We start from the raw sequence: 22,800 nt of genomic DNA, 5'->3' as shown, positions 1-22,800 counted from the left end.
CAAACCTAGATCCAGATTCACTTCAACTTGGCCAACAGCTACTGAGAACCTACCAGGCATGGAGCTAGGTACTAAGGAGATGGGGGAAGACAAAACATCTTCCCTAAGAAAATCCTGACTGTCTTTCTCAGCCCTGGGTACTCATGCTGCCTTGCAGGCCTCCCTTCAGTCTGCGCTTGCACAATTCTAGATGGGCGTTCTCCAGCGGGGTCTGGTGTTGTGCACTCTGCAACTCCATTTGCTGCCCAGTTGTTTGCTAGGCACGTTCTGATTTTCTATAATGGTGCAGAATTCAGGGCAAGAGTTCATAACTTTTTTGCTGCTGGGGATCCCTTTGGCTGAATGATGAAACCTATGGATCCCTTCTCAGAGCAATGTTTTTAAATGCAAAATCCTAGTTTTAAGCCATAACTTAAATTCTTCCCAGTTGAGTGTAACAGATCCGTGTTGAAATCCCTCCCGTTGCCACTAACGAGCTGTGTAACCTTGGGTGGGCCACCTAACCGCTCTGAGCCCATCCGATATGGTTTGGCTGTGTCCCCACCCGAATCTCATCTTAAATTTTACTCCCATAATTCCCACATGTTGTGGGAGGGACCCCGTGGGAGATGATTGACTCATGGGGCGGTTTCCCCCGTACTGTTCTTGTAGTTGTGAATAAGTCTCACGAGATCTGGTGGTTTAATAAGGGGAAATCCATTTCACTTGGCTCTCATTCTCTCTCTTGCTACCACCATGTAACAAGTGCCTTTTGCTTTCTGCCATGATTTTGAGGCCTCCCTAGCCACATGGAACTGTAAGTCCAATAAATCTCTTTCTTTTGCAAATTGCCCAGACTCAGGTATGTCTTTATCAGCAGCATGATAATGGACCATCCAATCCATCTTCTCATCTACCAAATGGGACATGTGCCTCACAGGGAATGAGACAATGTCCCCATGGTGCCTGGCATATAGGAGGTCAGCAGGCATTCATTCTCTTCCTGCCCAGGCTTTGCCATTGTCATTTACAAGGAGATATCTGTTGTCTTTGTTCTCCCCCCTTTCCTCAATTCCTCATAGATGAAATGACCCCAGGTCTGAGGAAAAGTGGTCACCAGCACCTGGTTAATCCCACAGACCCAAGTTGCCCTTAGCTGAATGAAAGCTGGCCAGGGAGAGAGTGAACGGCTAACTCCATGCACAGACAGAAGGCAGGGGCCAGTGCTGAGGACAGAGTGGTCAGCAGATCCCACCCCAACGCAGGGATGCACGGAGGGCCAGGCTGGCTGGGAGCTCAGCCAGCTCCTTCTGCAGCCACTTCCTCCCTTGTCCCCATTCCCCCAAGCCCTCCCACCCCTACCTCTAGTCTGTCTCTGCCAAGATGGCCTCTAAGTAAGTGGAGAGGGGGTGGAGGGACTGTGGCCATAAGGACTGGAGTCCACAGGCCCCATTACAGGAGAATGCCCGGGTCATGGGTCAGTCTACCTGCAGTAGGTGAGCATTCTAGAGCCAGAACCATCTCCTAGAAGGAAGGGGTTGGACTTTCACTGATCCTTTCTGCCCAGATTCACCAAATGCCCACTTTGTGCCAAGTCCTGTGCTGGATGCCTTACCTACACTTGATCAACTAGTCTACTTAGAGGCTCTATGCGGTTAGCACCATTAACCTTCCTTTCAGAAGCTCAGAGAAGTAAAGTAGCTCCCAGAGTCACACAGCAGCACATGGTGGAGGCAGGATTTAAACTCCCATTAGTCTGGTCCCAAAGGCTACATATTCTATGGCCTCTCACTCACATATGGCCTCTCACTCACACTGTTCTGCCTGGTATAAAGCCACTCTGTCTAAATTGTGTCACAACCAATGCAGAATGGGCACCCGATAAACCTGATGGAACTGGCTGTTCGGGTCCAAGGGGCTATGGGGGCACTAGCATCCCAGGGTCTATCAATTTCCACTCTTGCTCCTAAGGTGGGCATGGCTTGGAAGGAGGGTGAGAACTACTGCAGGTCTTTGGGGGCTGCAGCTGCAGGAGCAGAGGAAACATGTGAGCATCCCCCTTGGGAAGCTGAGGTCTAATTGACTGGTTTCCTGCCCCAGAGGACATGGTAGGGCCACTGGGATCTCACCCTGAGTGAGGGCCGGAGCTCCCCCGGCTGCCTCACCTCAGCTTCTGCACCTGCCATTTACTGCTTTCTTCTCTGGTAGCCCCTGGGGTTTGATGGGGACTATCACAGGCCAGGGTAGAGGCTTTGCCTGAGTACAGGTGAATCCCTGAGATGGCTCGTAGTGTGCTTATTGGGTCTTTTACTCTATGGCTGTAACACTCCAACACTAGGAGAAAATGGCATGCGTTCACTGCCCCTAAAGTTGTGTCTACTGCTTAGAACAAAAAGCAAGCCAGGAGCCAAGGGGATTTTCAGGGAAACAATATAGAATATGCAATCAGCTTTATTTTGTGCCTGTAGGGCACCCAAACCATGGAGCTGCAATTGAGGTACTTCTCATGAAGGTGACTTGAGGTGTGCCATCCCTGATACAAGAAGGAAGACGAGGGAAAGGCAGCGGTGCCTCTTGGGTGGAAGGGATTCTCTTTTGGAACTACCGTTATATGCTGAACACTAGATGTTTCTTCTGACAACCTGGCCAAAGAAGTGTTTTACTATGTCCAGTTTGGAGCTGCAGACATTGAGGCTCGGAGGGGTATGTAACTTGCCTGAGATCACACAGCCAGGAAGTGGTAGAGATGGGAAGTCAGTCCTATCTGTCTGACTTCAAAGCTTGTGACCTTACAATGTATAAAACGATAGATACAATGTTTTATATGAGTGACTGGCCTGCACAGAATCTGCAGGGAAAAAAGTACACAGCAACTTATACAGCCCGGTAGCTCATGGTCCACCAGGAGGGCCATGGGGTCTGGCCAGCAGACTGCAAGCTCTGCAGATGCGGCTCAGCTCCTTTCTGTCCTTACCCTCGGCACATGGTCAGTTGCTTGGTTGATGTGGCCCTGTTCTTACAAGTACCCAATAAGGTATGACACTGTCCTGAGGGGCCAGTTTTGTTTCCTCCAATTAACTAAATCCAAATTAATTTCATGACAAACCCTACGATAAACCCAATCCAAACAGGAAGAAAGTTTTAGTCTAGAGCCACATTCTGTGTCCTTATTATTAAATCAGAATTGCAAGAAGCTCACAAAATCTTCAAACTGAGCCTGAGAAACCAAAGGTAGACATAAGGAAGAACTTCCTATGCAAAAGCGCCTTTACACCTTAGAGTGAGAGAGAAAGAGAGATGAGTTTCTTTCCCTGAAAATGGGAGAGACATCTCCTTCATATCTGGGCCAGAGGCAGGCGGCTGAACAAGGTGCCTCTACCCAGCAGCCACAGCTAAAAGCTGGTCCCTTGCCCCTTCCCAGACCCCCACACGCAGATTCTGCTATTGCCCTCCGTGACCCTTCCTTGTTTGGCAGCTGTTCCCAATCTTTTCACAGAGGGATGAGCAGCTGACAGGGGTGTGGAGCCGGGTGGAGGGAGTGTTTGCTCAGGGCTTTCTGGGTGAGGGAGGCAAGCCCTTCACACATTCAGCCCTGGGATTAAGGGATCCTGAGGGATTCTGTCACTCTCAGCTCCAAATCCACTGTGTGGTGTGGGAAAGTGCTCCTGCCCTCCCTGGCCAGGCAGGCACCCTCACCCCATTCGGTCACCCAACTTCAACTGCCCCACCGGGCCTGAGTCATTCTTGAGGAGCCAGAGTCAATATGGGGATCAGAGATTCTGCAGATAAGGGCCATCAGCGTTTTAAGGAGAGGCCAGTGAGGGCAGTAAGAGGATGGGCACTCCTGAGAGCCAGGCGTGGAGGTCTGTACCCAGGGGCTCCTCTTTCCCCAGGCCAGAGAGCTGCCCCTGCTGGCCTCCTACCCCAGGCATATACAGGCAGGGGCTTCCCAGCATGTTCTGGCGGCAAAAGTACCCTCACAAACAAAATCACGTGCACAGCCTCATGAGTAAAACAGATAAGGAGAGATGATCCAGTTGGTGCAGGGGAGGGGACCATGATACTTCCCACCTACTGACCTCCCCCTGCAGCCCTGAAAACAGCCCTTAGGGTCCTCAGTTTGGAAACCCCTGGGTCTGGGCCATTCCCAACCTTCGACAAGTATTCTAAGCAGCACATTACTGTTGGTGGGCCCTCCTGGGCTGCAATATAATCTCTGAGGGTTTTTTCCCATGACAATTAGAAGTTTCTATTGTTCAGTTTTTAAGCACTAAATAGAATTTTTTTGAGACAGGGTCTCCCTCTGTCACCCAGGCTGGAGTGCAATGGTGCAATCGCAGCTTACTGCGGCCTCAACAGCCTCACTGATCCTCCCACCTCAGCCTCCCAAGTAGCTGAGATGACAGGTAGGCATTATCAAACCCAGCTAATTTTTGTATTTTTTTTTTGTAGAGACGGAGTCTCACCATGTTGCCCAGGCTGGTCTTGAACTCCTGGGTTCAAGCGATCCACCTGCCTCAGCCTCTGCCTCCCGAAGAGCTGAAATTACAGGCATGAGCCACCACACCTGGCCTATGATCTCAGTAAAACTGATTATTTTAACACTGCCATTAAGTTACCATGGCTTTGGATAAATTCTTCCCCTTCCTCAACCTGTTTTCTTATCTATGAAATAAAAAGTTTGGAGTCGATTGCATCCAATGCCCCTTCTAGCTCCAGCACCCCCTCCTCTCTATTCCTTTTTCTATATAAGCAAAATAATCTGGTGGTTAAGAGCTTGGGTTATGGAACCAGACTGCTTGGATTCCACACCTAGCTCTGCTACTTACTAGCTGTGTGACCTTAGGCAAGTTACTTAACCACTCTGCCTTATTTTCCTTATAGACAAAATGAGGATGATAATAGTATTTGTATTACAGGCTGCTGTGAAGATAATCAGTTAAAGGCTTGAGAGCAGTGCTGGCACACAGTTGGCACTCAGTGAGCATTAGCAAGTATTCCTCAAAGTGTTGTACCTGGGGTGGGCTATACTCCATCTGTCTGAGAAGGGAAGCCAGAGACCACCCAGGCTGGTGAGGCAGAGCTGACCCTAAACCGCTAGGCCTTCGTGTTCCTAAGCTGCAGGTTAGGGTTTGGCTGCAAATCCCTCCGCTGGCCCTTCCACAGCCCTGGAGGAAGCTTTTTCAGGACTCTTCGGGGCTCCTCTGAGGAGGATGGGTGATCAGGTCTGAAGAGTGAGGGTTGCATCCCAGCAATGGCCAGGAGCCCTAAGGGGTTGGCAGCACTAACGTTGCCAAGGAAGGGAGCAGTGTGGTGACAGCCTCGGGTCGGGCCAACTGGTTTGGCAGCAGGGTGGGGAGGGCCTGAAAGTTGCAGGGCTGAGAGGCCAGCCAATTGGGGAATCACTTGGATATAGCTTGAAGAGTGGGGTCCAGGCTCAGAGTAGAGAACTGTGGAGATGAAGAGGAAAGGAGGCGATACCAGGAGACACACGGAGGAAGGAGCAGTAAGATTTAGCAAGTGATGGAGGCAGGAGTAGGACGGAGGTAGCTTCCAGGGTCACGGGACAGAGGGCTTGAAATTGCAGCCCCGGACACTACTGACCCGCCTCTAACCAGCAGGACGACTACAGCATGAGAGTTCACTTCTGTGAGCGTGGATCGCCTAACCTGTAAACTGGAACACCACGTGCCCACTGCTGAACCCAGGGCTGTGGTGATGGTCACAGGCAAAGTAATGTATTTGTAAACCACAAAATCCAATTAAATGTGGATTTTTCTTGCCAGCTGGATGTGGGGGCTGAGACAGACATCACTGAGGCCAAGAGGATGAGCTGGGAATCCAGAAGTCAGGGAGTGGGGAAGCAAAGAAACCCGATTCCAGTAAGGGCCTCTATAAACCAGATGCTTTACACATGTTCTTATCACAACCCACTTTTACAAAGAAGGAAACTAAGGCTCAGAGAGGTTAGGTAACTTGACCGAGGTCACACAGCTAGTAAGTGGCAGAACTTGGATTTAAACCAAAGTTGCCTAGTTCTGAAGCTTAACATCTCTCCACTGAACAAAGCATGCCGTCTGCCCCTACAGAGTTAGTGGGAGGCCGAACAGGCACCAGGGGGTGGGTGGGTAATAGGTAGCCACTTAGCCAGGTCTGGCCTTGAGCAACGTACATATTCCCTCTGAGCCTTGGTCTCCACTTGTGAGCCATGTACAGCCCTGGAGTGGCGATGGTATCAAACTAATGTACCTAAGTAAGCATGGCGATTGGCCGCGTAGTGAGTGTGTGATTGTTGCTGTGTCAGGCATCAGGACATTAATCAATGGACACAATTTCAGTTCCCCAGGCAGGACAGACTGCAGCCACAGACAGCTAGCTGTAGTTGTACCATTTATTGAGACACAGATAGGGAAGGCAGGTGTGGGTAGATTCAGGGAAAGGGTGGGTCTGGTGGGGGACTGGGGCGGTTGAAGGGTCTTTGGGGACCACTCTCAATTTCTCTCTCTCCAAATAGCTTGGGAAATTCAGCCTCCTCTCAGTGGTCAAAAGATCACCCCCAAGTCACCCAAGCACATCACTCAAGCCGGCAAATTTAACCTCCCCTCCCACCCTATTGCAGGACCAAGAAAAAAACCTGAGTAGATTTGAGTGCTTTCCAAGATGCAAATAGTCTGGTATGAAAACACCCTGGGTCTGAGGTCCCCTGGCTGTTCCTGCTCCTGAGAAGTGACTGGAAAGGGCAGCAGAGGTGGGGTGAGGAGGGCAGGGAGAGGATTGCAGGGGCCCTTGCAGGGCTCAGCAGCTAATACCTCCGGCTGGACGTCTTGACCGTGGTGGTCTTCCGCAGGATGGAGGTTCCCCCAGAGACTAGCCCTCCCTTGACGGTGCTGTAGCCCACATTTGTGCTGAATCCAGCCTTGGTGGCCCCCCCATTCCCACCCAGGGAGATGCCACCTCCGCACACAGTGGTGGAGTTGCCAGTCACAGCTGCAAAGCAAAGGGTCTGGATTAGTCAGGGTGGCTGTGCCAGGAGAGGGCTGGGGGACACCCAGAAATCAGTGGAGAATCGGAACAAAATCAGGCAGCAGAGCTCTGGGAAATGGATAGAGAAGCCCAGTACTAGGACCCTCTGAACCTGTCTCCAGGAGCTCGAATGGAGGAGAGCACGCTTTAGGACAAGGACAGGTTGCATAAACTGAGCAGAGTTCTGGGGCCTGGCCAGGGGTGGAGCAGGAAGCGGGGAGTAAATACTCACAAATGCTGACTGCACTGGGACATTCTCCAGACATCCTAGGGAACACAGAAAGGCCGGGAGAGCAGTCAGTGGTCCCTGGTGCCCACAGGAAAACCCTCTCCTTCCCTCTGCCTTTACATTGGATCAACTCAGTGGATCCTGATGACAAGACCAGGAAACGTGAGAAGTACGTGTATAGGGCTCTGCCCAGGTCCAAAACCCGCTGCTGCAGACAAGGCAGAGTCACCAGTAGGCTGTGCCAACTCCCATCCTCCCCTTTTCTTTCCTCTCTCCCCATGTGGGCTACGGACAGCATCCCTGCCCCAATGGCAACAAGCCCACGACCAGACAGAGCTGCCTAGTTTCTGCCCACTTTCTCTCTATTTCATGCCTTTCCTAAGGACAGAAATGGTGGATTTTTTTTTTCAAAGCTTCCACTGCTGGTGGAATCTGGTGATAGAAGAGGAAGTTCCATTCCTACTGGGCTGTCAGCCACAATAAGGATTAACAAGAGTTGTGCCAGCCAAGGAGAGGAGTGACGGAGGCAGTGGGCACAAACAGATTTTCCCCCGGCGTGAGTCAGGATCTTGCTCCCTGGTTCCTCCCTCTCCCTCTTGACCCCAGAGCAGACTCCTCGGGCTCTCCCCTAGGGCAGGCCTGAGCAGCTCTCTGGATCGGGCAGGAGGGGCCACCACCTGCTCTCCTCGCTCTCCAGCAGCTTGCGGTAGGTGGCAATCTCCACGTCCAGGGCCAGCTTGACATTCATCAGCTCCTGGTAGTCACGCAGCAGCCGCGCCAGGTCCTCCTTGGCCTGGTGCAGGGCCACATCCAGATCCCCAAGCTTCTTCTGAGCATCCTTGAGCGCCAGCTCCCCATGCTGCTCCGCTTCCTCAATGGCCGTCTGCAGCTGCTGACACTGCCCAGGGGGGAGAGGTGTTGGAAGCACCCTCCGGGGTCATCCCATTCATCTCTCTGCCTTCAAGCCATGAAGGCATCATGATTCCCACATCCCGGCCCCCAAACAACTGGGAAAGAAAGAAGAGAGAAGTATTCGTCTGAAGAGATGCTATTACACAAGCAGGATCAAGTAAGGCCACTGGGAAAGTCCTCACTGAAGTCTAACGTCAACCCCTCCTACTGCAGATCAGTCCAATGCCTCAGAAGACATGAAATAAATAACAGAGCCTGATTAGTAACCAAGTGCTTCATTCTAATCTATGGAAGAACCCACACTTTTCAGCCATCCTCAAGATAGAGTCAGCATCAGCATCTGTGACCTGGCCCCTTGAACCCTCTACCTCCTGTTCTGACCTCCTGGAGATGGGATAGATCAGTCTTCTTGGAGAAGGTTGTCCCACCTGCTCTACCACTTATATACCGTGTGACGTTGGACAAGCCCCTTCCCTCTCTGGGCCTCAGTCTCCCCCCTGTAAAAGGAGCCTGTGATCAATGGCCTAGTATTCTATTGTATCCATCAAGAGAAGAGCAGGCCTAGCCCCTCGGGATGACAATGAGAAGGCCCTGCCAACACCAGGCCAGACCCCGCAGCCCCCAGGTAGAGTCCCACCTGCTTCTTGGCTGCATCTACCTCCCCCTGCAGCCTCTGGATAGTGCGGGTGAGCTCAGCAATCTCGTTCTTGGTGTCCCGCAGGTTGTCCCCATGCTTCCCAGCCGTCACCTGCAGCTCCTCATACTGGGGACCAAAGAAGTGGCAGTGAGCTTTCAAATGGCCCCAGCCCACTCTCACAGCTGGAGGCCCCATGCATGTTGAGTATATCTGGCCCCCTGGACTCTAAGAGTCCCAGAGGCCCAAGCCTCTTACGATGGGAGAAGATCTGATCAGACCCCAGGCCTCACACCTGAGCCAGCTATGCCTCTCACCTTGGTCTGGTACCAGGCCTCGGCCTCAGCCCGGCTCCTCTGGGCAATCAGCTCATACTGGGCCTTGACCTCGGCGATGATGCTGTCCAGGTCCAGGTTGCGGTTGTTGTCCATGGACAGCACCACATTGGTGTCACACACGTGGGTCTGCACTTGGCTCAGCTCCTGAAGAAACAGAGACAGCTGCTACCAGCATCCCTGCTCCAGGCCCCAGGAAGCATCAGGGGGTGAAAGACAGGTAGCATCAGGAGGCCTGTGCTCTTGTCCAGGCTCCAGACTAGAGCAAAGTCACAACAGGAAAGACCTCAGTCTCCCCAGCTGTAAAATGAAGCTCCCATTTTTACAGACTTCATTTATTTTTGTGGGTTTGCAGGCTTCCAAAAGATTAGAGAGGGAAAAGAGAATGTGTACTCCCTGCACTACCACTGATGCCTGGCACTGTGCTAGCACATTCACTAACCCCTCTAGGCCTCAGAACACCCTGTGTGGCAGGCGGGCCCATGGCAGGTTCACAGGGTGCCCATGGCAGGCTCACAGGCAGGCCCACGGCAGGTTTACAGAGTGCCTTTGTGAAAATTGGGGAAAGACACCCCTTCAGGTGGAAGCAGCACGTCCAGCACCAGCCAAATCACCAGCTGCACCACCATCCACAGTGGCCCTGACCGTGGACATGTGAGGAAAGAGGTTTAGAGAGAAGTGATGCATCCAAGGCCACCAGGTCCAGGGTGGGACCCAGCCTCAGGCCAGTCAATTACACCACAAAGCCCAAGTGGTTTCCTCTAGAGCACACGGAAAGGTGTAGACTGTCATGATGTTCTTGGCCCCTCCTGTTTCTAGAACTAACGTCTTTCACATCTAAGTAGGCTTCAGGATGCTGTGAATGGCAGGTTAGGTGATGGGGAGTCAAGGGTCTCTGTTCTGGCCTTGGGACCAGCTGAATCACTGGTCCCACGTGGGGCTCTGCCTCCATCTCTCCCATGGTCCTTCCTGCTCTGGGCTGCCCGTAGAATGCCCTAAACAAATCACTCATTCACTCAGTACTCCTCAGAGGCTCCCTGATGGGTGGAGAACCTTCCCCCTAAAACCCAACACCTCCCATATTCTGATCTTGTCTCCATCCTTTCTCAAACACTGGCCCTTCGTGGCAGCCCAGGGAATTATAATAGAATAATAATAACAACCCTCAGACGCTGAGCATCACTGTGGTTCAGGCTCTGCATTAGGCACGTGGCAGGTACTAACTCATTACATGCCCTTTTCCAGTAGCACAAAGAGATTAAGTAACTTGCCCCAGATCACAAGCCAGTAAGTGAGGAGCTCAGTTTCAAACCCCAGGAGTCTGACTTCAGAAGCTGAGAGGACATAGACTAAAATAGAGCTAGGCAGGAACAAAGAGAGACAAGGGGTAAAGAGAAATATCAAAGGTAAAACCAATATCCATACTGATGTGGATGCAGATTGTTAAATTAGATTGTATTTCAAAAAGTGGGATGAGGAGGTTAGAGACACAATCAATCCAGTCACTACAAAAACTTGTGGTTTTTGGGAAGATATGAGTTTTGAAGATAGACAAGCCTGAGATCAAGTCCCCAGCCTGACGTGCACCGGCTCTGTAGCTGACGTACCAGCTAAGACTTGTGATGCCTCAGTTCCTTCTTCTGTACCACGGCCTGATCATACTTTCTTCCTGTGGTGCTTGTGGGGCTTAAGATCCATGTATGACCCATGGCATGTGCTGATTTAAGTGCATTTTTACTTGCCCAGACTTCTCTGAAGGCCACTGGAGGTGCCCATAAGGCCTATTTGTCACAGATAAGATTGTGTTGTCACAGCTGCCTTGTCTCCTTTCCCACCAAGATGAACTGTCAGCATCATCTTGAAGCATCCTGCCCCTGCCCTCCCCAACTCAGGGTCTCTCTCCAGCCCCATGTCAGAGCACAGTCCCGAGGAAAATCAATCCAAAACTTTTAAGACAAGGAGGCAAAAACTCTCCACTAGACAGCATCAAGAGTGGATGAGGTGATGCAATGGTCTTGCTAGACCAAGGGGATAGAAAGGCCAGGCGTGGCCAGTTGCAGTGGCTCACCCCTGTAATCCCAGCATTTTGGGAGGCCAAAGTGGGCCGATCACTTGAGCTCAGGAGTTCGAGACTGGCCTGGGAAAAATGGCGAACCCTGTTGCTACAAAAAATACAAAAATTAGCCAGGCATGGTGACATGCACCTGTAATCCCAGCTACTTGGGAGGCTGAAGTGGGAGGATCGCTTGAGCCCAGAAAGTCGAGACTATAGTGAGCCATGATTGCACCACTGCCCTCCAGCTAGAGTGACAGAATGAGACCCTGCCTCAAAAAAAAAAAAGAAAAGAAAAGAAAAAGTCAGGCTTTCCAGTGAAAGGGAGTTCATGAAATCAGAGCAGAAAGAGCTCTGTGAATCGCTAAGGTGTGTGTCTCCTTAGACACCAGGGACTCTAAGGGGGAAAGATAGTGGAGACGTCTAGGCAAGGGTAAAGGGAGCCAGCGGGCAGAAGTAGCACAACCGGAAGAGGGACTGGGTTCCGCAGACACCCCAGGCCAGAGAGAAGCCACCATGGAGGCTGCCTTCCTGCCCTGTGAGACACCCAGTGATAGGTGGTTCACCGCCCAGATTGCTGTGGAATCTGGCTTGGCCAAAATCAGACCATGGCATTGGTTACTGAGAGCCATGCTGGTTCCGTGACTGATTGAGCACATGGGACAACAAGGGAACGACGGTGCTGGCCTTTGTTCTCACCCCACTGAGGCACTGCTAGGCCGTGAGGACCTCTGACAGGAAAGGGCCCGGGCTTGGTCTCTACCTCTCCTTCCCTTGCCTCCTCCTCACCTAACTGTGCCCACACACTCGATATGGGCACTCACCACCCACTGGTACCCAAGCACCATGCTCCTTCATGCCTCTGTGACACTGCACAGGCTGGGCCCCAGGCTGCGAAGTCCTTCCTGCTCCTTCTCTAGAAGTCTAGCCCCTCCATCAAGATCCAACTCAGATGTCATCTCCCTCGAAGGCTTCTGCAGCCCTTCCAGGAAGGGTCAGCCACGGCATCCCCATGTGCCTTTGCACCTGTGCCTGTCCCCCACAGCTCTCATCACCTGATAACCTGGCCCCACAAGAGCTGAGACTTTGTCTTTGTTGCTATGTGGAAGGTGTTCAGTAAATGTTTGTTAAATAAACATGGCATAGCAATGGAAAGGAATGCTGAGTGTGCCAGCTATGCGCCTTAGACCAGAGAAAAGCCAATTCCTAAACAATCAGAGAAGAAGGGGAGAGAGAATGGAACCTAAGGGACCACAAGGAGCCCCAGGCCATGAATGACCATCAGTGATCCCGGCAAAGTAGAAACTGGGAAGCACCTAAAAACTCAGCATGGCGGCCCAGAACACTTCCCAGCAAGTTCCATCCGGACAGGCCATGTAGAGATGCTGGAAGGCAAGCCGTCCAGCCAAGGATAAGCCTGGGAAACACCAAAGTCAGAGGTCAGATGCTGCTAGATGAACTCTAGGCAGAAATAACACGGAGGTCCCCTTGGGCTGATCCCTACAGAAGATCCAGGAAAGGCCAATCGCTCAGCTGCTTTGTCATTTGCCACTTTTCCATCAAGAACAAACCGGTCATCAAAGTGGAAAGCACAAGAAAAATACTTGAGAGGAAATGGGGACCCAAGACAGGGAAGGTAAGAGGCCTTGGCCTTGTTGGAGATCACAGGGATCCAGGCCGGAAGAGCATACACTCAGAGGCTCCAGGAACTGCCAAGGGGAGGAATGCCCTGGTCATCCTTGAGAGATATGGAGAGGAGGAGACCTCAAAACCCCAAACACAGTAAATGGCCTGATTTTCAAACAGGAGAGATTTGGAATTCTTCAAATAAGGCTGACATCAACCTCCTCCAGACCCATAGAATGAATTCCTAAATGTGTGTGGGAGGCAAGAAGCCATCATGGGTTCCCTAACGAAAAGTGGAACCAAGTGGATTTAATTTTCCTTCATGATTATATTAAACTGCTAAAGGTCTGCCATGGACAATGTTTGACCAAGCCTTTCATAGCATTCTTGAAAGAAGACAGAAAAATATGGTCCTGGTAAGAGTACTGTTAAGGGGATTTTAAAGTAGCTGAGGCTATTTAACCACAAATTATTGATTAACAGACATGGAACAGTCTGTTAACAGTCCCATGGAAAATCACCACTGAAGACCCATAGGACTTTGTTTTGGGCCCTGATTGCCTTAACATGTATATCAATGATTTACATGAGATGCTGTCAAATACCTACACTGAAAGTTTATCCCATCTGCAGATAACACAAAGCTATGCATCACTAATACATTGGATAAAAGAATCAAGTTACTCAGAGCCCACAGAGCTCAAAATGTTGGAATGACACCACAATGGCATTTCATAGGAAAGAAAGGGAATGGTTAACTATGCCACTCAGTTTCAAAATTCAGCTACCCAAATACAGGAAGTTAGAGGAGAGTAGATGCATGTCTCATTTGAAAGGATTTATGTGAAAAAGTCCAGGAGGGGTTCTAAGAAGCCAACATTGTGAAATGACTTCTAAAACAACACATAAACTAGTGCACTATTAGGCTGCATCAATAGAAGTTTGTATCTGGAAAATCCCTCCCCATCCCTCTATCTTCTGAATACTTTACTAAGAGCCCTGTTTCCTGAACTTCCTCACATGCCACAGATTTTTATCCTCTCATCATCGTGACTTCTAAAGGGCTGTCATGTGAAAGGCATAAGTCACATGGAAGACAACTGGATATGTGCAGCCCAGAGGGCAAAGTCAAGGGCAGAAGTCATGAGAAGGAGATCTAAGTCCATGCTCTAATAAAGTTGTTCAACAATGGCAATGCCTGCCCTAAAAAGTAGTGAGCTCCCTACCACGGGAAGTATTTGAGTAGAGGTTACATATGATAGGGATATGTCAGGGATATCATAGAAAGTGTTCTTGCACTGGATGAAAGATTGGTGTTGAGGTCCTGCGGACCCTAAGAGTCTATGATTCTGTGGTCAATTCATGTTAAGTTCAACCCTCTCACACTAGTCTCCAAAGCCCCCTTGTCTCCTGGAACCCCTTCTGGATTCTTTAATCTACCCACTACTCACCTTCTACTCCAATCTGGAATCCCAGTCCCTCCTGTCTGCCCATTCCTGCTCCCTCATCCCTTGCTCCATTACAAACTGGGCAGGAGAGGGCAATATAACAGTGACAGGAGTCAGACTTTGGAGTTCAAGAGCCAGATTCAAATTCTAGCATGCTTCCTCCTAGCTATGTGACCACAAGCAAGTAATTGTGAGCCCCAGGGTCCTTGACTATAAAATGGAGACAATAATAGTACCTGCATTATGGGGTTATTGAGAAGATTATGTTAAAAGCTTGCCCCAGTGCCTGGCCCATCAAAAGCACTTAATACGTGGAAGCTAATGTTAATTAAAGTGTTAAGGTTTTAGGCTGTGTGCGGTGGCTCACGCCTGTAATCCCAGCACTTTGGGAGGCCGAGGCGGGTGGATCACCTGAGGTCAGGAGTTCAAGACCAGCCTGGCCAACATGGCGAAACTCCATCTCTACTAAAAATACAAAAATTAGCCAGATGTGGTGGCAGGCACCTGTAGTCCCAGCTACTCCAGAGGCTGAAGCAGGAGAATCACTTGAACCTGGGGGCAGAGGCTGCAGTGAGCCAAGACTGTGCCACTACACTTCAGCTTGGGCAACAGAGCAAAACTCCACCTCCAAAAAAAAAAAAAAAGTGTCAAGATTTCATCTTCTACCAATGAGGCTGCACTGGTGAATTCAAGTCAGAACTCCATTGAAAACCTCCAGTGCTGTTTATAATGTATGCAAACTCTCCCAGCCCGTTGGCCACCTCACCATTTCATAGAGTTGCTGCAGGAAGTCGATCTCCTGGGTCAAGGTGCCCACTTTGCCATGCAAATCCATCCGGCCCATGTACGCTGCATCCACATCCTGGGGATGAGAAAGCAAGACACAGCCTCAGGCCCCAGGGATGTCACCTCCTCCCGAATCAGCCCAGTACCCTGGCAGCCAAAGGACCACCTCTCCCACCCCACTCAGCTCACCTTCTTGAGCACCACAAACTCGTTCTCCGCAGCAGTGCGCTTGTTGATTTCATCCTCGTACCTGTTACACATGGGAGACTCAGGCCAGGCTCAGCCTGGCTCTGCCTTTCAGGCATGGGACTTACTCGGCTTTATGGAAGCCCTGATGGGCCGCTCACTGGTCAAGAACACCTCTGGGGAGCAGTTCTTTAATGTAGCCAACCAGTGAAGAAATGTGGGGTCTGCCTTGATTCAAACATTCCCTCTCCCCACCCCATTTTAGGGAAAGAGGCACAGAACTTGTGCAATAGTATGGCAACCAAGAGCTGCCATCTCTTTGGATCCAAGCCCTCAGGAGGCTTTAGAGGGACAAGTGAAGATGTGTCAACAGTGGCTGACCTTTACCGTCACTTTCAACAACACGGTGTCATTCAAACCAGCTAACTCCTCCCCAACCACTTTCGATGAGATTTTAAGGTTTAGAAATTGTCATGGTCGATTTATGCAAAAAGTCATTTTTAAATGTGCCTTAAAGTTATAAATATACGTATCAACCAATTATAATACATAAACCTTATTTGGAGCTTGAGTCAAACAAGCCGTATTTTTTAAAGTTAGGACATGTATGGGACCACTGGAAATTCAAAACTGGCTGGATATTTAATTATATTGAGGAATTATTGTTTTAAAATGTATTAGGTGTGATTATGGCACTGTATGTTTTATTGAGTCATGTAGAAGAACTACATTCATGTATGCAGATATATGAATATAACTTGTAAAATATTAATGAATGAAATGACAAGATGTCTGGGATTTGCTTCAAGACCACAAGGGAGTCAGAACACGTAGAAAAAGGCAAAGTTAAAAAACAAAAAAGACTACACAGGAAGAAGGGAAGTGGGGAGGTGTAAAAAATTGGCTATGAGCCGATAATGATTAAAGCTGGGTGACAGAAACATGGGGTTCACTATACTCTTCCCCCTACTTTAAAGACTTTTTAAAATTACAAACAAACCTGCCAATTCTCCAGATGGCAGCAGGTGCTGGACCTGAGTGCCTGAGGGATCCAGCTCTGTCTGTGTGTCCCCAGGTGGGCCTGGGACCCTGGGAATGGGGTGGCCCTCTCAGCAGGTTTCCCACTGCCCCTCCTCATTCCCACATGGCCCCTCCTGGCCTGCTCTCCTCACTTGTTCTTGAAGTCCTCCACAAGGTCCTGCACATTCCTGAGCTCTGAGTCCAGCCTCCCCCGCTCGCTCTGAAGTCTGTCCAGCGTGCTCCGCATGCTGCCCAAGTAGGCCTCAAAGAGGGGCTCCAGGTTGTTTCTGGTGACACCCAAGTTCTGGCCCTGCTCCTGCAGCAGTGCCCACTTGGTCTCCAGCACCTTATTCTGCTGCTCCAGGAACCGCACCTGAGCCAGAGCAGAAATGGTGGGCTGACGTCATCCTCCGGCCACCAGAGGGGCCAAGGATGGGGTCCATTGCCACCTCCCCAACTAGGCCAGGGCATCATAGGGACACTGCAGCCGCACCTACACCTTGCTGTGGGGAGGGGGTCCTTAGGGGAACAGATTGCTGGAAATGAACGTCCAATCCGATGGAAAGACTTCTAACAAGTTAATAAGCACAAAATCCCAGCTCAATAGCAGTACCAATTTACTAGTTGGTAACCTTGGTTGAATCATTTCTCTCTGAGTCTCCCTCTCTCACTTGTCCTGAGTAAACTGGACTAGATCTATGTTTCTGACCCCTAATTCTGCATTAAAATCAACTGTTTAAAATATAAATCAACTGTTTAAAATCACACACTTTGGGAGCCTGAAGCTGGAGGAGTGCTTGAGTTCAGGAGTTCAAGACCTGCCTGGGCAACATAGCAAGACTGTCTCTACTAAAAGTCAAGTCTACTAAAAATCTCTACTAAAAATTAGCCAGGTGTAGTGGCATGCGCCAGTAGTCCCAGCTATTCAGGAGGCTGAGGTGGGAGGATCACTTGAGCCCAAGAGATGGAGGCTGCAGTGAGCTTTGATTATACCACTGCACTCCAGTCTGGGAAACAGAGCAAGATCCTGTCTCAAAAAATAAATAAATAAATAAATAAATAAATAAGGAAATTGATGAACTGCCTGAAAGAGTATATAGGAATACGTTGTACTATTCTTGCAATTTTTCTGTAAATTCCACATTTTTTCCCAAAAAAAAACTTTTTAAAAAAATACCAATGTAAGGGCCCTTCCTCTATAGACTCAGAAGGAAGCTTATGGTGTGGGTTTAACAGGACCCCCAGGAGTTTTTGACCCAGCTGGGGTTCCAAGACAATCTCTTAGACCTCCAGCTCCCAGGCTGTGATTCTGCAAGCCTGAGAAAGGTTTTGGCTTATTTGGCCTCTGGGACAGTCCCACAGGAAAACCAAAAGTCACTAGGGGAGAGGGTGAGGAGGCAGGCAAGACGGCTTGCTTCACATTCTGTCATCCAGTCTCTCCAGGTCCTACCTCCACAGCACCTGGACCTCAGTCACATGGCCCGGGAGCACCATGCAGCAGGTGTGCCTATCGTGAGCAGTAACACCTCTTAGTGCCAAGAACCACGGAGTCCAGGGGCCTGGGTTCCAGTCCTGCCTCTGCCTCCAACTCCTTGTATCATCGTGGGCAAATCACTTGAGCTCTCTAGACCTCAATTTTCTCATCTCAAAAATGGGCACAATATCACCATTTCTGACTATTCATAGAAGCACTGTAGGTACCACAGGAGAAAAGAGATGTACATGTTCTTTGGAAAAACACAAATCACTGAACCAAGGGACGTTTGTCTGCCAGACCTTCCCCATCATGACCCGCGGCCTTGGCTCAGGATCGAGGACAATGCCAGCAAAACAGACCAGGAAATCCCAGCACAAGTGCTGCCCCCATCCGTGTGGAGCAAGGGCAGGGTTCAGGACACGCCTATGGGCAACAGGTCAAACTCCACACCCCCAGAGCTTGGTGACCTGACAGCCACCCTCCTCATTGTTCACCCCAACCTGAGCCTCTTCGCTCAAACAGAGAGGAAAAAAAGGAGAAGCAAAGGGGAGCCTTCCTCTATGACCCCACCCACACACAACTGTGTTCTGATCACATCTTGCCCTTAAGCCTCCTCCAAGCCTGAAAGAATGGAACAAACGGGGCTCCATGCCCTTAGCCTTGAACAACTCTTTCGACTCCTGAACCATTGCTTCCCCAGCTATAAAATGACAGAAGGCAATGCGGACCACCCCGCTAAGAGGAGCAATGAGGACCATCCATTTTTTGATGATGAGGTAAGGCTACTATGTAATCAATCGTATTAATCATGGTGGTAGAACAGGCTTCAACAAAGGCAAGGTGGGCTTGGCAAACAGGACTCATGAGTAGACTGGAGACTCCCCCACACAGGCACAGCGAAGACCTGAAGGTTGCCTCCAGCCACCCACGTCTCGGCATCCCAGGCTCAGACGGGGAGAGCTCCAGAGCTCTGTCAACCACCACCCTAGTACAAGTGGGCTACAGCAGCCCTGGCCCAGCCCATCCTCTCTTAGAGGTCCCGCTTCTTCCCCAGGAGCTCCCTTCCTCCTTCCTGCTTGGCTCACCTTGTCGATGAAGGAGGCAAACTTGTTGTTGAGGGTCTTGATCTGCTCCCGCTCCTGAGTGCGCACTCGCTGGATCTCGGGGTCGATCTCCACATGGAGGGGAGTCAGCAGGCTCTGGTTGACGGTGACTTCCTGGATCCCCCCAGGAGGACAGGCGGGCCCGAACGTCTGCCTGCCAGCCCCCTGTCCTGTAAATGCCCTGCTGCCGAAGCCAAAGCTCCCCAGAGCCCGCCCCAAGGAGGCCCCTCTGGCCACACTGACAGAGATACTCTTGTGGCCCCCCAAGTTATAGAGGCTTCGGCTGCCAAAGCCACCTGTGCTGGGGCCACAGCGGGTCCCGCCACCACTGCCACTGTTCCGGGACACCGTCACTGAGCTGAAGCTGGTGCGGGCCTGGGACCCACCCCCTCCACTGGCAGAGTTGGAGCTGAAGCCCCCTTTGGTGGAGTATGTTTGCCGAGAGACAGAGGACCTCATAGCTGCAGAGAGGCCAGAGGGCAGGACGAGAGGGCAGGAAGGGAGTGCCGTGAGCTGCTGGGCCACCGTGGGCTTTTTATCTTTTCCCAGCTGGGCTGGCTCCCCAGCTCCACAGACACTCCTGCCCCATCACCCCACGGGGAGAGGGAGGGGTCCTGTGGGCCGCGGGGAGTTCCCTCTCCCCCAGCAGGAGGGAGGGGCCCTCCTGGTTATCACCTGTGCTCCAGAGCTGGGGCTGAGCTGAGACTGTCTGGGGCAGGATGCCACCTTCTTCCCCTGCCCCCAGGCTCTCCTCGGTTGGCACAGGATGATACGGGCTCCCACGGCCACCCCCACCACCCAGTGGCTGCCTTGCTGTCCTCCTACCCAGCCCCAGTGGCCGCTGTCAATAGAGCTCTGTTCTATGGGGTTTGTCCCAGGCCCCTGTTGTAAGCCAAGGCTGCAGAGCCTGGGGCTGCGCAGGTGGTAGGAGAAGGAGCATTGAGCAATGGGCTGCCAGAGGGAGCATCCAGGTCTGCTCCCTTCCCACCCCCAGCCCACGGTCCACCGTTCCTCACAGGTCCAGGGTAGGTGACACAGGTGACAGGGTGAGAGTGGGGCTAGCCTGTGCCTCTGTCATAGAATGGCAGAGCCTTCTGGGAAGTGAGCCTGTGCAGGCAAAGTGAATTCAAAGACAGAAAGAGGGTCCCTGCCCAACCATGGGGGCAAGGCACTTGATCAGGAGGTAGAGAAGGCCTGGGGTCCTCAGGCAGGGCCCAGAAGCCTGGGAGCAAAGGACACTCTTATGGAGGCTGAAGAGACAGCAGGGGATTTAACCAATACCTGAGATCCCTGACCCTCTGCACCACAGCAGAGTCCCCACAGAAAGGTGCAGCCACTTTGGAGGGAGCTGGAGGTGGGCTGAGGACACAGACCATCCTGGGTGGAGACAGGCACAGCTCCAAAAGGCAGGTGTTCCGAAAAAGCCCCAGGAGGCCCATGCAGAAACTCCGTCACTCCCATCTTCCCCTGCCCCCCATGCAGGAGCCCATGTGTCTGATTCAGAGGGGCCAGGGGAGCTCCTTAAATCACCTCATATGGTCGCCCCCAACTTCCTATTCACCACAGTCTGCTGGGACCAAACAAAGCCCCAAGCAAAGACAGAGACGTCAACTGTCAGGGCCAAGGGGTGATTGAGGAGGTGACTTTAGACACTGGCCCTCCTCACCCCCTTCATCTCTCAGCAAGAAGATGGGCTCAAAGTGAACAGAGACTTGCCTGAAAAAAAAGAGCGAGGACAGCATCATTGTGCTCCCCACCCCCACAAGATGAGCAGAACGACCAACCAGCCTGTGTCCCCAAGATCCCAAAAGAGAGGACATGGGACTGCCATGGAGAAGGCTTGGCCTCCCTCCCTTGTTCGCCACAGCCCAGGGAGGGCAAGTGAAGAGACTGCCTGTTCCAGGACCAGAGGGAGCTGTGGGATCTTCTCCTAGGGCCCCTGGGAGGCTGTAAGTGGCTCCCAGTTGCTTGAAGAAGTTGAACCCAGCTCCCACGAGGAATGGGAGTGACAGCACTTGCCGAACTAGTCCCTTAATAGCCAAGAGGAGATTTTGGAGTTAGGACACTGGGCATTTGGGGAGCCAAGCCAAGCCATCTCCCACACTGAGCTGCGTGTCCTGGGGCAACTCGCAACTTCTCTGAGCCCCATTTCCTCCTCTGCCTATAAGCAGGGCCCTCCATGGAAGCTCTTTGGAAAAGCGATCCCTGGATGAAGCCGCCACTTCCCACTGACCTTTGTTTCCTTTACCCAGGCTGAGATCACTTTCTCAGCCTCCCTTATCTCTCCCTGGGCCGTGTGGGAGGAGGAAACAGTCATGAGTGGGCCCTAGCCTCCAGGATGTGGCTGTGGGCCCCCTCTGAGTCACAGGACAGCCAGGCTGGTGGGAGTGAGAGGCAGTCGGTAAACACAGGTCTCACCTCACCTCAGACACTGACACTCACGCCATCCCTCGCACACATTTACCAAGCATGTTCTCTGGGCCAGGCTTTGTGCTGGGAGCTGGTGACAGGTGCACAAGGCCCAGGGCACACTCTCATGGAGCTCCCGGCTTGCTGCTTGAAGACAGCCTCCCTCCCACCCAGGCTCACAGTCCAGGCCCAGACAGAAGCCTGGGAGGCCACTTTGCCTCCACCAGCCCTCACCACTCTACCTTCAGACAGGACATGCAAGCTGACCTTCTTTCTACAGCCCAGGGAGGATTGGTTTCCCCCCCTCCTGCCCTCCACAGAGAGGAAGAGCTGCTGCACACTGCTATACTCATTACTGAGGGGCTCCATCTCTGGAGACTGTCACCTGCCCAGAGTCCCCCCTGATGGCAGGACACAAAAGCAGAGGGGATAGAAGGTTGCTGCCGCCGAAGGGAAGGGGCAAGACAGTGGATACTGCCAACCTAGCACCTACCGTGGGCCAGGCTGGGTGCCAAGTAATAAGAAAGTTATAGGAACAAAGGAGCCTCCAAAGGGTAGGGCTTTCTGAGCTAATTATCATCATTTTTACAGTCAGCATTTACTCAGCACATACTATGAGGCAGACAGTGGCCTGGGCACCATCCCTGCAATGGTATGTTGAGTCTTCACGATGGTGATGCTCCATCTGCCTCCCTCCTGCTCCATTCTCCACCCTCCTCTGACCCTTGTGGGCTGCTCCCTGGCACTCTGGCTTCCAGTTGGGTTGACCAAAGGGAGACACCAGCAGGTGATCAGAGGGAGGAGAGAGGTCAGGTGTTTCTTCCCAGCTCCCTCCCTACTTCCAACCCCTTCAGACCACTGTCTGGGGTCACGGCTGCGTCTCCCCAAGATTACAGCTTCTGCCACCTCACTGCTTCTCTTGACCTTCAGCTCTACATAAGGCGACCAGCCCATCCTGATTTTCTCAGGACTGCCCAGCTTTAGCTCTGCAAGTCCTCTCAGTCTTGAGCACACTGAGAGGGTGGACCTCGCTCTAGGGGTGGTAACAGCTTCCCGCCATTGCTGGTCCCTGGCCTCTCCATCCCTGTTCCCTCAGCCCTACCTACACCACTGTAAGTAATCCTTTCGTTAAAGTCAGTTTAGCCCTCTCAGGCCCTCACTTCCAAGACAACAAAGAAAAGAAGGAACAACAATCACGCCCACAGCCACGTGCAGCCTATTCACTGCACAAACTCTACCTGAAACGTGCCCGAGGGCAAGGCCATTAAGAAAGTCTTCATCTGAAAACATGGTAGAGGCCACCACCGTCAGGGACATTTCCAAAGCGAGTGTCTTGGATGTCTGGGTGCTTCCCAGGCTGAATGTGAAACTGCATTACCGTGTGAGGGGAGCCACTCACAGCAGGCCAGGCAGGAAGCAGCCTTGTGAAGCCCAGAAGGACCCAACACCCATATCCCGATTCAGAACAGCAGGTGCTGCCCGCAACCTCCGCCAAAACCCATGTAAGGGGCTGAATCCCTCAGCACTAAAGAAAGACTATCCTCTGGGAGGTGGGGGAGAAACGGAAATTATACTTTTTT

The 22,800-nt window shown here is 51.6% G+C and overlaps 1 protein-coding gene across 2 annotated transcripts; it reads right to left on the bottom strand.

Annotated features, from left to right (window-relative positions):
- Positions 1–6,359: 6,359 nt before the first annotated feature.
- KRT79 (keratin 79, type II) lies at positions 6,360–19,299 on the bottom strand. Of its 2 annotated transcripts, XM_011930565.1 has the most exons (9): positions 18,794–19,299; positions 16,384–16,604; positions 15,215–15,275; positions 15,006–15,101; positions 9,095–9,259; positions 8,781–8,906; positions 7,909–8,129; positions 7,235–7,269; positions 6,360–6,966 (listed from the first exon to the last, which is right to left on the bottom strand). In XM_011930565.1, the coding sequence occupies exons 1-9, from the start codon at positions 19,268–19,270 to the stop codon at positions 6,782–6,784; spliced, it is 1,587 nt and encodes a 528-aa protein (XP_011785955.1). In that variant the 5' UTR covers positions 19,271–19,299; the 3' UTR covers positions 6,360–6,781. The 2 variants fall into 2 exon arrangements, with proteins under 2 accessions (XP_011785955.1, XP_011785954.1); XM_011930564.1 differs by having other exon boundaries at positions 6,654–7,269; positions 18,794–19,296.
- Positions 19,300–22,800: the final 3,501 nt, after the last annotated feature.

The sequence above is a fragment of the Colobus angolensis genome, unplaced genomic scaffold (assembly GCF_000951035.1).
Source record: "Colobus angolensis palliatus isolate OR3802 unplaced genomic scaffold, Cang.pa_1.0 Scaffold87, whole genome shotgun sequence".
NCBI classification, from domain to species: Eukaryota; Metazoa; Chordata; class Mammalia; order Primates; family Cercopithecidae; genus Colobus; species Colobus angolensis.
Note: the sequence above shows the minus strand (reverse complement) of the source record. Positions and strands in the feature narration are given on the sequence as shown.